Raw genomic sequence first — 13,951 nt, forward strand, 5'->3', positions numbered from 1 at the left:
CCATTCAATCTACTTCCGGATCAAGTTCATCTGATCACGATAGTCCATGATCGATCGAGTAAAATCCCTAAAAAGTAAGATAAAAATAAATAAATAACACCTCGAGAAACTACTACAATAGAATCAATCTAGCTAATCATTTTGAATGAATTAAACCAAAATGTACATTGACACCCACCAACAAAAAATTAATGGAAGAGTGATGAGTTCACTTAATGAAATGGTAATTGAAAGTAAAGCATGGTTATTCAACTAGGTCATATTGTCATTAATCTACCAAGTTCATGACCTATTATCAATTCTATATTTATATTTCTATATAAAAACCTAATGGAGCACTTCATCAGATCATAGTGTCTAGATTATAGCTACATAATCAAAACTCAATTATTCCAAATATACTTAACTTCAGGAAGACTCAAACTCAAGCTAAGTCTTACGAGCTTAACTCGCTTTAAGAGTCAACAAAGAATGTAGAAAAACAAACACAATTAAAGCATATATCAAACAATAATAAAGTTCTTCCAATTTCAAAATAAGTACAAAAAGTTGTTTTACAATAAATTTTCTGTTAGTTTTTGATCTACAATCCATAATTTGATTTCTCATTAAAGAATCTCTTAAGTTATATTCGAACTCGGCTTGGTCCAAACTCCACTAAAACTCGCCTTAAGCCGAGCTTGATCAGCCACAACCACAATTTGGTCATAGTACACCTAAATTTCAAGTGATCAAGATAAACACCATTTATTAATATATTATCATTCCTTACTTGATACTACAATACTCTCCTCTCTCTAATCATTTTTTTCAACCCTTTAAATGTCAGTTAAGTAGTTAGTGAGAATAATGCACAAAATGTACATATTAGATTTGACAACCATCTGAATCTATTGACTTTCTGTACATCCCTTGTATTTTAAAAATCATACATTAAACTTTTACTCCTCAGACAATACTACAACAATAATAATCTGTAACAAATCAGTACAATATACTGTTAAACAATGTAGGTCAACCAAGCTTACTAATCTTTGGTAAATTCCAACTACCTTCGTTGGTTAAAGTCTAGTCAAGCCGTATTACACGCAAGATCTAAAATCGAATCCCTTCTACAATACGGATTATATACGTTCACTGGAAATTAAAATTAAAAAAAAAAAATAAGAAGTAAGGTTTCTGACAGGCAAGAAGCAATTAAATTTGTTGACAGGGGCAAGATTATTGATAAACTACCAAGTCTGAGAAATAGATGTCAGTAAGTTAGGTGAAACATTGCTTTCTTCACATAAAAATGGTTTAATAATTTCTTAAATAAGAGAGTAAAATTGATTAGTTTTTCCTGCCAATAATATACAACTCCAATTTCTGAATAAACCAAAACCCCTAACTCTGTATTTATACCTCTTTCTTACGTCACAAATTTAATCAACTTACTCAGCCATAGCAAAAAGACAAGTATATAGCTTTCAAAAAATTTGGTGAAAAAAAATTGAACATTACCAAATTAAATTATTTAACCCCAAAAAAATGCAATGATTGTTTCAACCAGCTCTAATATTCATAAATATATTAAGCTTCAATTTCCAAGATATTCTTAATTTTTTTTCTGATTAATGTGGACCCTCCTAAGTACGAGGTGTATGAATATATAATCAGACTACTACTAGCTAAGCTTACTCAACTTCATGAAAGTTGTAACACAAGAACATTTACTGATCGACTTCCTTACAATAAATTTCAGAGTTGATGGAAGAGTGCAGTGATGTGATGAAGTTATGTGTAGTTTTTAATTTATGCAGTGCTGCTATGAGCCTATAGTTTGCATGTTAAGGCAAAGTATCCCTGGTGCAATATTATGATATCAACAGCCTCTAGTATGTATAGCCGTGAGGCAAATCGAGTTGCGGATTTTGTTACAAATCAGCAATAGTTTAGAGGTCAAACAAGGAATGTAGAAAGGATAAATTAGGCTATTGTCTTAAAAGACGACAGTCTGTAACTATTCATGGTTAATCATTATCTCATCTTCTAAAATTAAGTAATATTAAGACAAGTTTTGAAAGTTAACAATGCTCAATGTAACTATATAAGTATAAACATCTCATAATAACCGTGAGTAGTGTTCTAATTTTGCATATAGTGTGGTTACATGAATGATAAGGAAAACAATGCGAACACTCACTAGATATGGATTGGAAAAGGGTTTACATTAGCTCGATTCTCTGAAGAAGGTCTTGCTACTAGCGGCTCACCAATTATCCACATAAACTAATCACAAAACACTACTCAATAGTCAGTAGAATTTCTATTCGAGGTGATTAACGGTTATTAAGTTCAATTTAGTTTACAACAATATCTATGTTCGTATAGTGATAAATAGGTTCAGATAAGTTTGATTTAGGAAATGAATCCTTAATTAATAAAGAGATACGGAGTAATATGAAACAGATCGGCCATATTTCTTCCAGAGAGTGCAAATAAAAAGTTTACACAAAGGAACTAGGTATGTATGTAGATCGGTGAAACTCCTATAATTAGACAAACATTTCTTAATGAAGCTCGGCTGTATCAATGCTTAAATTTGTAATACATGCCTAAAAGGTTTGATTAGTCTCAGCAAGTTACTAACTCGCTTTAAATTGTAATTTTAGTGCATTTAGTGAAATATAATTAAAGTGACTTTGAGTAATTACTTGAAGCCATCACTTGTGCTTCAAAGCATCGCACATAGTTTGTGTGTTTTACTCATTAAAGTAAAAGCCTTTTCGACAAAATTCATCAAAAAACTGCATATGTAATTCAAGTTTTTGACGCATTTGGTAAGTTTAATTTTGGTGCAATTCCTAATTATAGTCGATTTTCCATCATTAGAAAGAGTCGCGAAGACTCTTAAGTAGGACACAAACCAATTTATTAGAGTAAATTACCTTCAAAACAACCATCTAGCCCAACTTAATTAGTTGAGATATTTAGCATGTAGATAAGTTTATAATAATCTCAACTTCAAAGAATAAAAGGTAGAGAAAAAACAGGGGAATGTAGCCGTTAACAAGCAAACACCTTATGCAAACTTTATGCGCAACAACCCTTGATGATAGGTTCACATAAAAGACCAAAGCTAAAGGTAAAAGAGCCTGAAAGTGAAGCACAGGAATTATAATTATGTACAATTTCAAATAGACCCTTCCTTCAAATTTGAGTAAACAACCAAAGTTGGTGACCCCTCCACTCCAACCCCACCTCACCAATATAATATTAATTAATTTAATAAAAACAAATAAAGAAAAGGGTAATATATATATATATATATATATATATATATATATATATAGTAAAAATAATATTCCCATCATACCCTTTTCTTTTCCGTTTGTCCCATACTATAAATTATCTCTGTATAGAAATCACAACCTTACTCTCACATTTACTACATACGAACATATAACATACGGTCCCTTCTACTTATACGTGAAACAAAACAGATCAAAGAAATTAGTTGATGAAGTATATAAATCGATCATGAATTTCAACCATCAAATTGATTGAATTGGTCTAGTGTGGTAAAAAATTATTCCTGTGACATTAACTTTATTTGAAAAAAGGGGTAAAGGTGAAAGATAAAACAAAGAATGAAGGTTCGAGTAAAAATAATGCAGGAAAAGAAAAGGAAATGGATCCCACCGACTATTAACTCTTTGCGTGTACAATGGGTCACAAATAGTGGGCTCCTCCTGTTTGTTCCTCCTGGTGACCAAATATACTCCATTTGTCAGCCTAAAAAAAAGTTTATAAAATAAAATCCCTTCATAATAATAATTTCTCTTTCTCCTGAAACCTTTAAATCCCTATTTTACTTACTTGTAGAGAATAACGTTTCACCAGGCATCCCATCACAAAGGAGACACATTTTGAACATATTTAAACATCAAGGAAAAGGATTGCTTAACCATAACCAAGATTATTCATGTATCCAAACATCACCGGTTCACCACCACCACATAATAATCCTATAATCTTCGAGTCGTTTGCTTGTTGATGATGGACTCGAGAAAGTTCTGGACTAGTTGAACAAAATTTAAACGAGGCTATACACCGCCTTTTTATTGCTACAAGTGAAGAATCATACAACCACAAAATGAGAGAGCTTAGATTGACTGAATGTGGGAGGCTTCCCTAAAGAGTAAAGAACCATCTTTTTCTTTTTTTCATCTTAATAAAGAAGGTAAAAGATCAAACTCACAACCTACCCAGTAACAAGCAAAGAAACACAAAAAGAACAAAAACCCCATATTATAAGTGTTCACATGAAAAAAATAACAGAGAAGAATTAGTCAAACATTAAAAAAAAAAAAAAATCAAGTCAAATTAATCTGATCAAACCCAGAATCTGTACTGAAAACTAATTAGAAGTACTAGTTTCTAATGTACTTTTAAAAACCATTTGATCTTATCCAAAATTAAGATTAATTTATAATCGTAATTGAATTAACAAAGAACAATGGCAGATATAAAATAATGTTTATTTTAATTTTATTTTTTTTATTATAATGTTCAAATAGTGTGATGAACATAAATTTTCTCACACCACCTTCAATCTCACCCACAATAATCGAGATAGCACGAGGGTTCAATTCAATTTTCTCACTAGATTCTCCACTTCCCAGCTTACCAAGAAAGTAATTTAATTAAAATATTAAACTAGCCTGAAAAGAGGATATAGTAGTAGCTAAACAACAAAAATAGAGCTGAATTCAGAATTCTCACCTTTCTTTTCCTTTCGTTCCCCTTTTTCTTCTTCTCCCTTTTGTCTTTGCTGTATTCTCAAATTGTCTTAAGCTACTGCAAATCAGATAATTAAGCTTCACACTCTTAACATTAACAAACAGCAAAGGTATACATACCAACACAATCGCACATTACGAGTTGAACAAATAGAGAACAGCGTGAACGAATTGAATAAACAGACATCGAATGATGGAAAACGAGATCAAAGGTGTATATAATCGATAATTAGATCGAATGAACAAAAGATTGAAGGTGATACTATATATGACAATACATTTGCTGCTTTTTTGTATATTATTGATATGATTCATATCAGTAGGTAGAGATTGTAATATAATATAACCCTTACAACAAAAAACCAGAAGGGATTGAAGGGAGAGAGAGCTAGAGGTCAAAAGCTACCACCCACCCATGCAATTCACTTATCAAGTAGTAGTAATAGTAATAGTTGTTGCTAGTAGTAGTAAGTAGTAGTTAAACATAATCCCCTCTATAAACTTTTGCATCTTCTTAATAGTAATTACCCAAAAACTAACTCCCTCAAAAAAGAAAATTTGGACCAAAAAAGGGATAATATAGAAACAAAAAAAGGATCAAAATTTCTTCTTCTTTCATTCTCTATGGTTTCTCCTCCATGATAGAAGTTAAACCAGTGATGACAACCTCAAGTTCAGGGCCTTTCTTGGGATTATTGTTCCTTTTCTCCTTGACATCCTCCTCACCTGAGCTCTCGGACATCTCAAACACCGACTCCGATGGTGGCGAGCTCCGGCTCTGCTCTGACTCATCAGCTTGGTGGTGATCAGACTCCACGGCCCTATTAGGGCTCGGCCCATCGGAATTGATGACAAAGCTAGCAGGGGAGAGTGGGCTCGGGGGCGGAGTAGCGGTGACAGTGGCAGTGGTAGTGGTGGTGACGGGGGCGATTCGGGTGGGTGGAGACAGCCACTTAGCCTGAACATAATCAGCTTTTCTCCAAGGAGGGATGTGCATACCCTTCTTCTTAAGGCTTTGTTTAGCAGCTTCAGAGAGAATACAAATTATCTTCGAAAGGCGGTCGGATTTTCCCACAAAGATGTGAGGGAGTGTCTGAAGGATTGATTTGTAGGTCTTGGTTGATCTTGCAACCTCAAATTCTGACCTGAAGTCTATGTCGATTATCAGTCTCTCTCCTCCCACAATCACATCCACATACTCATATTCCCCTGTTCCACAAATTCCCCAAAATTTCAATCAATTCATTTTATTTACAAATTATTTAATTTATAGAACCCCAATTAAACAGTAATCACTAATTTTCAGGCATAAATTTAGAGACCAATATGATAAATCATCCTAAAACAGAAATCACTATTATATAGGCAGAAATGTAGAGAATTACAATCTAATCTTTATACTACAGTATAATACTACTATTAACACGGGAAATTTTGAAATTGCTAATAATAATCAAGAACTAAAACTTCGATATTTCGCATTCAGAAATCAAATTTGGAATATAATCAGGCCAAAAAAAGAAGAAATAAAGTAGCAAATTTAATTGAATTGAGAGGAAATTAAATTACCAGCTGGAAAAGAGGGGGATTTCTCCCATTTAGATTTGCAAATGGCAGCATCATACCCAAGCGCCATTAAACCTTCAATTACAATCTTCCTAAGCTCATCTTTTCTCTTGCATGTCTTCTTCTCGGCCACAATCTTGGCCGTATCAGCCAACACATTCCTCTCATTCACACTCGCACACACCACCAAACTCTGCACTCGACAACCAACAACAATTAGCTCCAATCGAACAACTAAAAACGAAGAGACGACAATCGAATACACAATCATTTACCTTGAGAAAGTCACAGACATCGGCGGAGGACACAGTGTTATCCGACTCGCCATCGGACCCGTCACTTCCGTTGCCGTTAAAGCAATTACACCGGTTCCTCCCACACCTAACCGCGGACGATTGTGAGGGTTTCTCGTTACTCTCCTCGATGAAATTCTGAACCATCTTAGCTAAACAAACTGAACTCGGCTCAAACATCTCCGACGAACCCACCGGAACAGTCGGCTCAGAAACCGAGATCCTGAACAGCCGTTTAAGCCGCGACTTCACCATCGGCTGCTTCGCCTGCTCCGCCACCGGAATTTCGCCGGCGCCGGCGTCAATCGGCTGAATCTTCATCGATAACGGCATGATGAAATCGATGATCAAATTCCACACCAAAAACCTCCAAAATTCTCTCTCCTCTTTGTTTACACTAACTCTGATGAAGCTTCGCTTTTCTCAATTCCTCAGTACTCCATTTTTGTCATTTTAACCTCCCAAAAAACACGAATTTCAGCTCGATTTTCCCGCCTTTTTTTCTCGAATATCAATTGATGTAGATAATCTTTAAATCGCGCTTCATCGCCATTTCTCGCATCTCCCAACAAACCGATTACCAATTTTTTTTATCCTAAATATTAATTATTGATTACAATTATAACTATAATTATATATATAATTCACGAAATCCGAGAAAGATTAAGCTTAAATTATACCCTAGAAATGCTTCAACATCTTGTGATTTGCGAGGTAAAGCATGGAATAACTTGTAAACTCTGCTAAGTAAACTCAACCTTTTTTTTTCTTAATCAGGAAAAAAATAAAACAAAATTTCAAAAAAAAAAAAAAAAAAAAAAAAAATCAGTGTTCAAATTCAAACTCACACGAATTTGCGGCCATTATTTCTCAGAGTAAGGTGAAGCGGTTAGACTGAATTTTCATGGAGGAGAGAGAAAATGGGAAAAAAAAATGGAAGTTTATTTTCTTTTTTAATTATTCTTTAAATTTTTAGAGTTTGGTGGTTTTGGTTCATCGGTTTAAAAAGGAAGAGAGAGGGTGAGAGTCTTTATGTATGAAGAAGGATAAAGAGGAGACAATGGAGGCTATGTGAGTTTTATAGGAGTAATGCTGACTAGGATTGACCATTTGCCACGTGTTCATCCTACGTGGCAGGTGGGTTGAATTAGGTTCGGGATTTCCAAAGCTGAATGTTACGTGCTGTGGTTCGGGGGATATTTGCGTTTTCGTGGTACGACCGTTTACAGCCACGTCTAGTGTTGGTTACGCTTCATAGGTGGTTAAATTACCAAATTATCCTTTGTTAGTTTTTTTTCTTCGGAAGAAGTTGGTGTAATGTTGTAATAACCCTTTTTTGTGTTTTTTTTTTTTTTTTTTTTTTTTACAAACCCCTCGTAATGCGGGGAGTTTCAAAACTGTCTGTGCCACGTGGCGGATGTATGTGAGTCGGATTCGGAGGGATGAAATGTCGAAATTACCCCTAGAGAAATTTGTGACTGAGAGGTGAAAGTGGACAGGAGTTCGTCTAGGAAGGTAAAGTTATAAGATGGGTGCGATCGTAATTTCGTGGGTTGATTGTAACTTTTTTATATTTTTGTGAGTGAAATTGATTATCTTTGAATTTGTGATATGACAAGTTTTATTTGTTTTATTTATTTTTGAAAAGGAGTGAGTGTAAGTGACATGACATCGGTAAGTCCCACTATGATCAACATTCACTCAACAATTATAAAATTAACATTGTGATAATTTTTTATTTTTTTTTTGAAAGACGTTTAGCACCAAATTTTATTAATCAATGGACAAATTATCCATTAGAACATAAGAAGAAATTACAGACAGACAATAATTTTTCCAAATTTGTTCAACGCCGTACGGTACTAAACTAGCAAGGTGATGGGCGACATAGATCCCCTCCCTTCTTACATGAGGCCACGAGACAAAATCAAAACTGGAAATAAGATAGAAAATATCATCAAGCACCGAATCAAGATCCGAAAAGAAAGTTGCAGCCTTTGAGAGTCGAGAGATAATATGCTAACAATCTGACTCAAAAATTACTTTCTTGTATCCATATCTTCTGGCAAGCGTCACCCCAAGCAACAAAGCTTTGCACTCAGCAATATCAGGTGGCAAGTAGCCACGCACTCGTCTCACACTAGCAAACAGGACCTCCCCCGCAGCATTCCTTGCAGCAGCACCAAGGCCTATCCAGCCATCAGTCTTTAGGCAGGCATCGCAGTTGATTTTTACAAAATCAGAAGGAGGAGGAAGCCATTTCTCTGAGCTGCTGCACTTACTCTTGCTGACCGAGCTATAAACCTTAGCAGCATATTGCCCACAGTCTTCAATCAAGCGAAAAACTCTGTTCTTAACTATCAAGTGAGGGGTTTCCTTGTTGTTGAAGACTTTCTCGTTCCTGCGGCTCCAAATCTGCCATAGCAAAGCCACCCCAACAAGACATTTTTTCTCACTCTTTTTCTTCCAGTTCAACAGCAATTCTTTGAAATCAAAAGCAGGGTCAGATATAACAAGCTCAGAGCAATCACATTCTACCCACAAGTCCTGTACTGCAGGGCAATCAAAAAAAGTGTGATGAAGCGTTTCTGCAGCACTTGTACACCACGGGCAGAGGCTAGAATCCTTCATATGTCTGTAATGTAGGAGGGCACAAGTTGGCAGGGAGTTAGTGCTAATGCGCCGGAGGAAGTGCTTGACTTTAGGAATCGTATCAAGACCCCAAATTTCAACCCAAGCTTGATGAAAAGCCCCCAAATCACAAGACTTCCCAAGCATGTATGCAGTTTTAACATTGTAACTCCCATCTTTGGAGAATGCCCAAGTCAAAGTGTCATTTTGAGCTCTATGACTAAGGGGTATAGACAAAATGCATCTCACATCCCTCTCCTCAAAATTACCAGAGAGCAAATCATAATCCCATTCCTTGGTATCAACATCCATTAAGTCTTTTACCACAGTCAGCTCGTCAATTCTTGGAGTACACACAAACCTCCCATTCTCATCCGCAAGCCATGGATCGTCAAAAATTTTAATCGTAGAACCATCCCCAACTCGCCAGATCAGCCCTTCTTTCACAAGGGATTTTGCACCCCAAATCCCTCTCCACGAGTAGCTACAATTACAACCAAGGGAGGACTCCAAGAAATCCGAGTGCGGATAATATTTGCTATTCATTACTCGCCCAAATAGAGAGTCGGGATTGTTAATAAGCCGCCAAGCTTGCTTACCAAGGAGAGCTTCATTAAAAACCCCCATATCACGAAACCCCATTCTAGCCAATGAACTCTCCTTCTCGAATCCGAATTACCCCACCAAAATCTTGCGGTAAGGGCACGAATTTCCTCAATGACGCTATTAGGCAACTTGTAGACTCCCATAAAATAAGTCGGAATGGCTTGAATCACAGATTTTATAAGAATTTCCTTCCCGGCTCTCGATAACAGCTTTCCTTTATATCCCTGCAACTTTTTCCATATTCTATCTTTCAAGGCCGCAAAAACCATTCTCTTGGATCTTCCGATGACAGTAGGAATTCCCAAATATTTTTCATGTTTAACAACAGGTCGCATCTGTAATAGATCAATCAACTCTTCCTGCTTCGAAACATTTACACCTTTGCTGAAAGAGACCTCTGACTTATCATAATTAATTTTCTGTCCGGAAGCTGCTTCATAAATGTTGAGTATATCAACTATCTTCGAGCATTCCACACGGTTGGCCCTTGCAAATAGCAGACTGTCGTCAGCAAAAAAGAGATGAGAAATCTTTGGTCCTGTCCTACTAGCCCCAGCACCATGAACCAATCTATAATCCGAAGCCTTTTTTATAAGAGCCGAAAAAGCGCCAGCCACCATGATGAACAGATATGGTGACAGCGGATCACCCTGTATCAACCCCCTAGAGGGTAGCACCGAACCAACCACAACACGGTTAACAATGAAAGAATATGTCACCGTAGAAACACAGTCCATAACAAGCCTCACCCATCGATCTGCAAAACCCATCTTAATTAATAAATTCTCCAGAAAATACCATTCAACCCGATCATAGGCCTTGCTCATGTCTAGTTTCATCGCAATTGTCCCCTTCCTACCTTTACTCCGCTTCTTCATCGTGTGGAAAATTTCCATTGCTATCAAGGCATTGTCAGTTATTAATCTGCCGGGAACAAAAGCACTCTGATTCTCCGAGATAACATTCGGGAGAATAGATTTCAAATGCATCACAATAGCCTTAGAAGCAATTTTGTATAGCACATTACACAAAGCAATAGGTCGGAATTCAAACATGGAAGAAGGAGCATTAATTTTCGGAATTAGAGCAATATTTGTATTATTGACCGGCTTAGCAGAGCACATACCATGAAGAATGTTGCTGACAAAGTGGAACACTTCATCACCAACGATATGCCAAAATTTATGATAAAATATGGCATGGATTCCGTCAGGACCCGGAGCTTTACATGGATGCATTTCGCATATAGCTGCAAATATTTCATCCTTCCCAAACGGCCTAAGAAGGAAGTCATTATCCTCCTGTGAAATTGTCGGGGTCACAGCATCAAGAACCTTCTCACATTCAGTCATCGATGGTCCTGTGGACTTAAATAAATTGGCATAAAAATCCTGCACAATATCTTCGAAGTCCTCTTCTTCTTCCTTCCACTCACCATTAGCATCAAAGAGTCCCTTGATTTCATTTCGTTTTCGTCTCTGGGATGCCTTATGATGAAAATACTTTGTGTTACGGTCGCCATCTCTAATCTCGGCCACTCTAGAACGAAGATACCAGTAGGCTTCTTGTTTATCACTGAGCTCATCAAGCTTAGCTTCAAGTGTCGTACAGCGCTCCAAATTTTCATTTGTAGCAGCCCCTCCCTGGACTTCACGAAGAGCCTGCTCGGTGTCCTCAATCTGCTTATCAATGTTTTCAAATTTTTTGCCCCCCCAGGCTCTAAGTGCATTGAGAAGATACTCAAGCCTATTAGCAATCGGCTGCCCCTTCGTATCTTCCCAGGCCTCACGCACAGCCTTCTCGCAAGATGCATCCAGCAACCATGCCGTATTATCTAGTTTGACCAAGCTGGAAATGGTCCAAAATTTAGTCATCATATCCTAAAATCCTAAATCCATCCCCCCAAAAAAAGTAAAATAAATAAATAAATAAAATTTACGAAGTTAAAAGTATGTCAGTCAACCTAATACAAGCTATAACTTCTTGGTCAAAACAGGATAGCTGACGTGTAATCGTATATTCTGTAGCATCAATTTGTTAAGATTTTTTTATACTCTATTTTTTGAAAAGAAAGAAAAAAGGGAGCCCACTTTCTGGGCCCATGGGCTCATTAATATGTCTCACTTAATGGGCCGTACGAGTAAAATTTGTTCGGCCCATTGTAATTAACTTTCTCTCTCTACTCCTCCAGATACACACTCTTTTCCTATTGGATAAACCTTAGTCCAATAATTTGTGGTTGGTAGTAATTATATATGAGAGCTAAATTTAATTATTAGTTATGTTTATGTAGGGTCCATGTTTAAGATAGGGATTATGTGGCTCAAATGTTATCTTATTGTAAGCCAGATCATTACGAAGATGACTCATTAATACTTGATTGATGAAGTTTTAAACAATATCTAGCTAGCTTGTCCAACTGTACTCGTTTTCTAATATCAAAATTAGGACTTGTTTTCGATTTAATGAAAACAATTGAACTGAACTGATTGGAGTTGAACTGAACTGAATAGAGCTGAAATGAATTGTTTATGAGAGAAGGAAATTAGAAGCTGAACTGAACTGAAATTAAGCTGAACAAAATAGGCCCTTAATTGTCATATTGTTCCAATTAACTTTCTTTTTAAATATCTTTGTGTAATTATTAATTCCGAATAAAGGAGATTACAATCTTATTGACTACAAAAATACATAAGGTATTTGGTATACAAATAAAATGTAATAGCTTTGAGTATGAAGTTGAAATACCTACATGAAAACTCCATCATTTTTGAGTATTTGGATGCAAAAGAGGAATTATAAATGTAATAATGGAATTGCATTCTAAACTAAGTGAGCAAGTTACTAAGAGGATAACGTTATTGTTTATGGTCCACATAAAGTGTAACCTTGTTCTTGTAGGATATGTATATGCTAAGCTATAAGAAGAATGTTGTGCATTCTTATACGTTATAATTTTCGGAATATGGAATTTTTTTTTTTTTTTTTTTTTTTTTTTTTTTTAATACTATTGCAGTCACGAAAAATCAATTTAGATTTTCTCGTTGTGTTGCATATGTATTGTAGTGTAAGAGATAATCTATTTCCCATCCATGTAATAAACTTGTAATATGGTGTTTAATCACGTAAAATGCTTGAATATCTAAGAGTACTATTTTGAAGGGTCCTACGTCCCATTTCTGCCCATCTCCATCTTTTATGGAGAGTGCATAATATAAATAGAAAAAAATGTGCATATATGACCAAAATAGCTTATCAAAGAATTTCTAGTTATGAATTTATGATCGATAACATAATGTATTAGGAAATAAAGTTTCTTGCGTATGACCTAATCAATCAAGGCGACTAGAAGATTTTATATTTTGGTGTTTAAATGACCCTTTCACATTTATTCTTGTAAAATAAAAGACACTTCTAACTAGTAAAGTTGTAATCATTCACCCAAAGATCGAATATTAATTTAATAATACTATACTTCATAATTAATTATTTATCAAATTAATTTTGCGTGTTTAAATTACCCTTTCATCTCTCTCTCTCTCTCTCTCTCTCTCTTTTTTGGTAAAAAAATTGTTAAAAAAAAGTATTGCCTTATTAAACAAACAAGGACTGCAAAATGTATATCCCAGGATTCAAAGGCAGATGTTGCCTTTGCAATCAAGTCACTACAGTTTGGATATGATGCTTGATGTTAGCCACTAGCTGGGTCCCGTCCAATAATGTTTTTCCTTATTAGACTAAATTTCATGTCAATTAAAATATATCAAGAAAAAAGGAAAAATATACCACAATATATACCACTTCATCCATTCATAAGAGTTTGGGCTTATTACTATTTTTTTTTTTTTAAATAACATTATAACATAACTTTGAGCATTTCTTATAAATAAATATATGAGATCTAACCTAACTAGGTGTATCTAATGTATATATTCAATTTTTAAATATTTTATAATTTTTATCTAATATAATTGATTAATTGAACATATTCAGAATAAAAAATATATATTAAATACCGTAAAAAATTCAAATAAGTCGATTTTTTAAGAAATAGAGGGAGTACATATAAAA

The 13,951-nt window shown here is 35.3% G+C and overlaps 1 protein-coding gene across 1 annotated transcript; it reads right to left on the reverse strand.

The window, feature by feature from the left end:
- Window positions 1-4,975: 4,975 nt before the first annotated feature.
- LOC145567151 (uncharacterized) lies at window positions 4,976-7,692 on the reverse strand. Its single transcript, XM_081626385.1, has 3 exons — window positions 6,626-7,692; window positions 6,354-6,543; window positions 4,976-5,993 (listed from the first exon to the last, which is right to left on the reverse strand). Exons 1-3 carry the CDS (start codon window positions 6,974-6,976, stop codon window positions 5,407-5,409), a joined length of 1,128 nt encoding a protein of 375 aa, XP_081482511.1. The 5' UTR covers window positions 6,977-7,692; the 3' UTR covers window positions 4,976-5,406.
- Window positions 7,693-13,951: the final 6,259 nt, after the last annotated feature.

The sequence above is a fragment of the Chenopodium album genome, chromosome 11, assembly GCF_948465745.1.
Source record: "Chenopodium album chromosome 11, dcCheAlbu1.1, whole genome shotgun sequence".
NCBI classification, from domain to species: Eukaryota; Viridiplantae; Streptophyta; class Magnoliopsida; order Caryophyllales; family Amaranthaceae; genus Chenopodium; species Chenopodium album.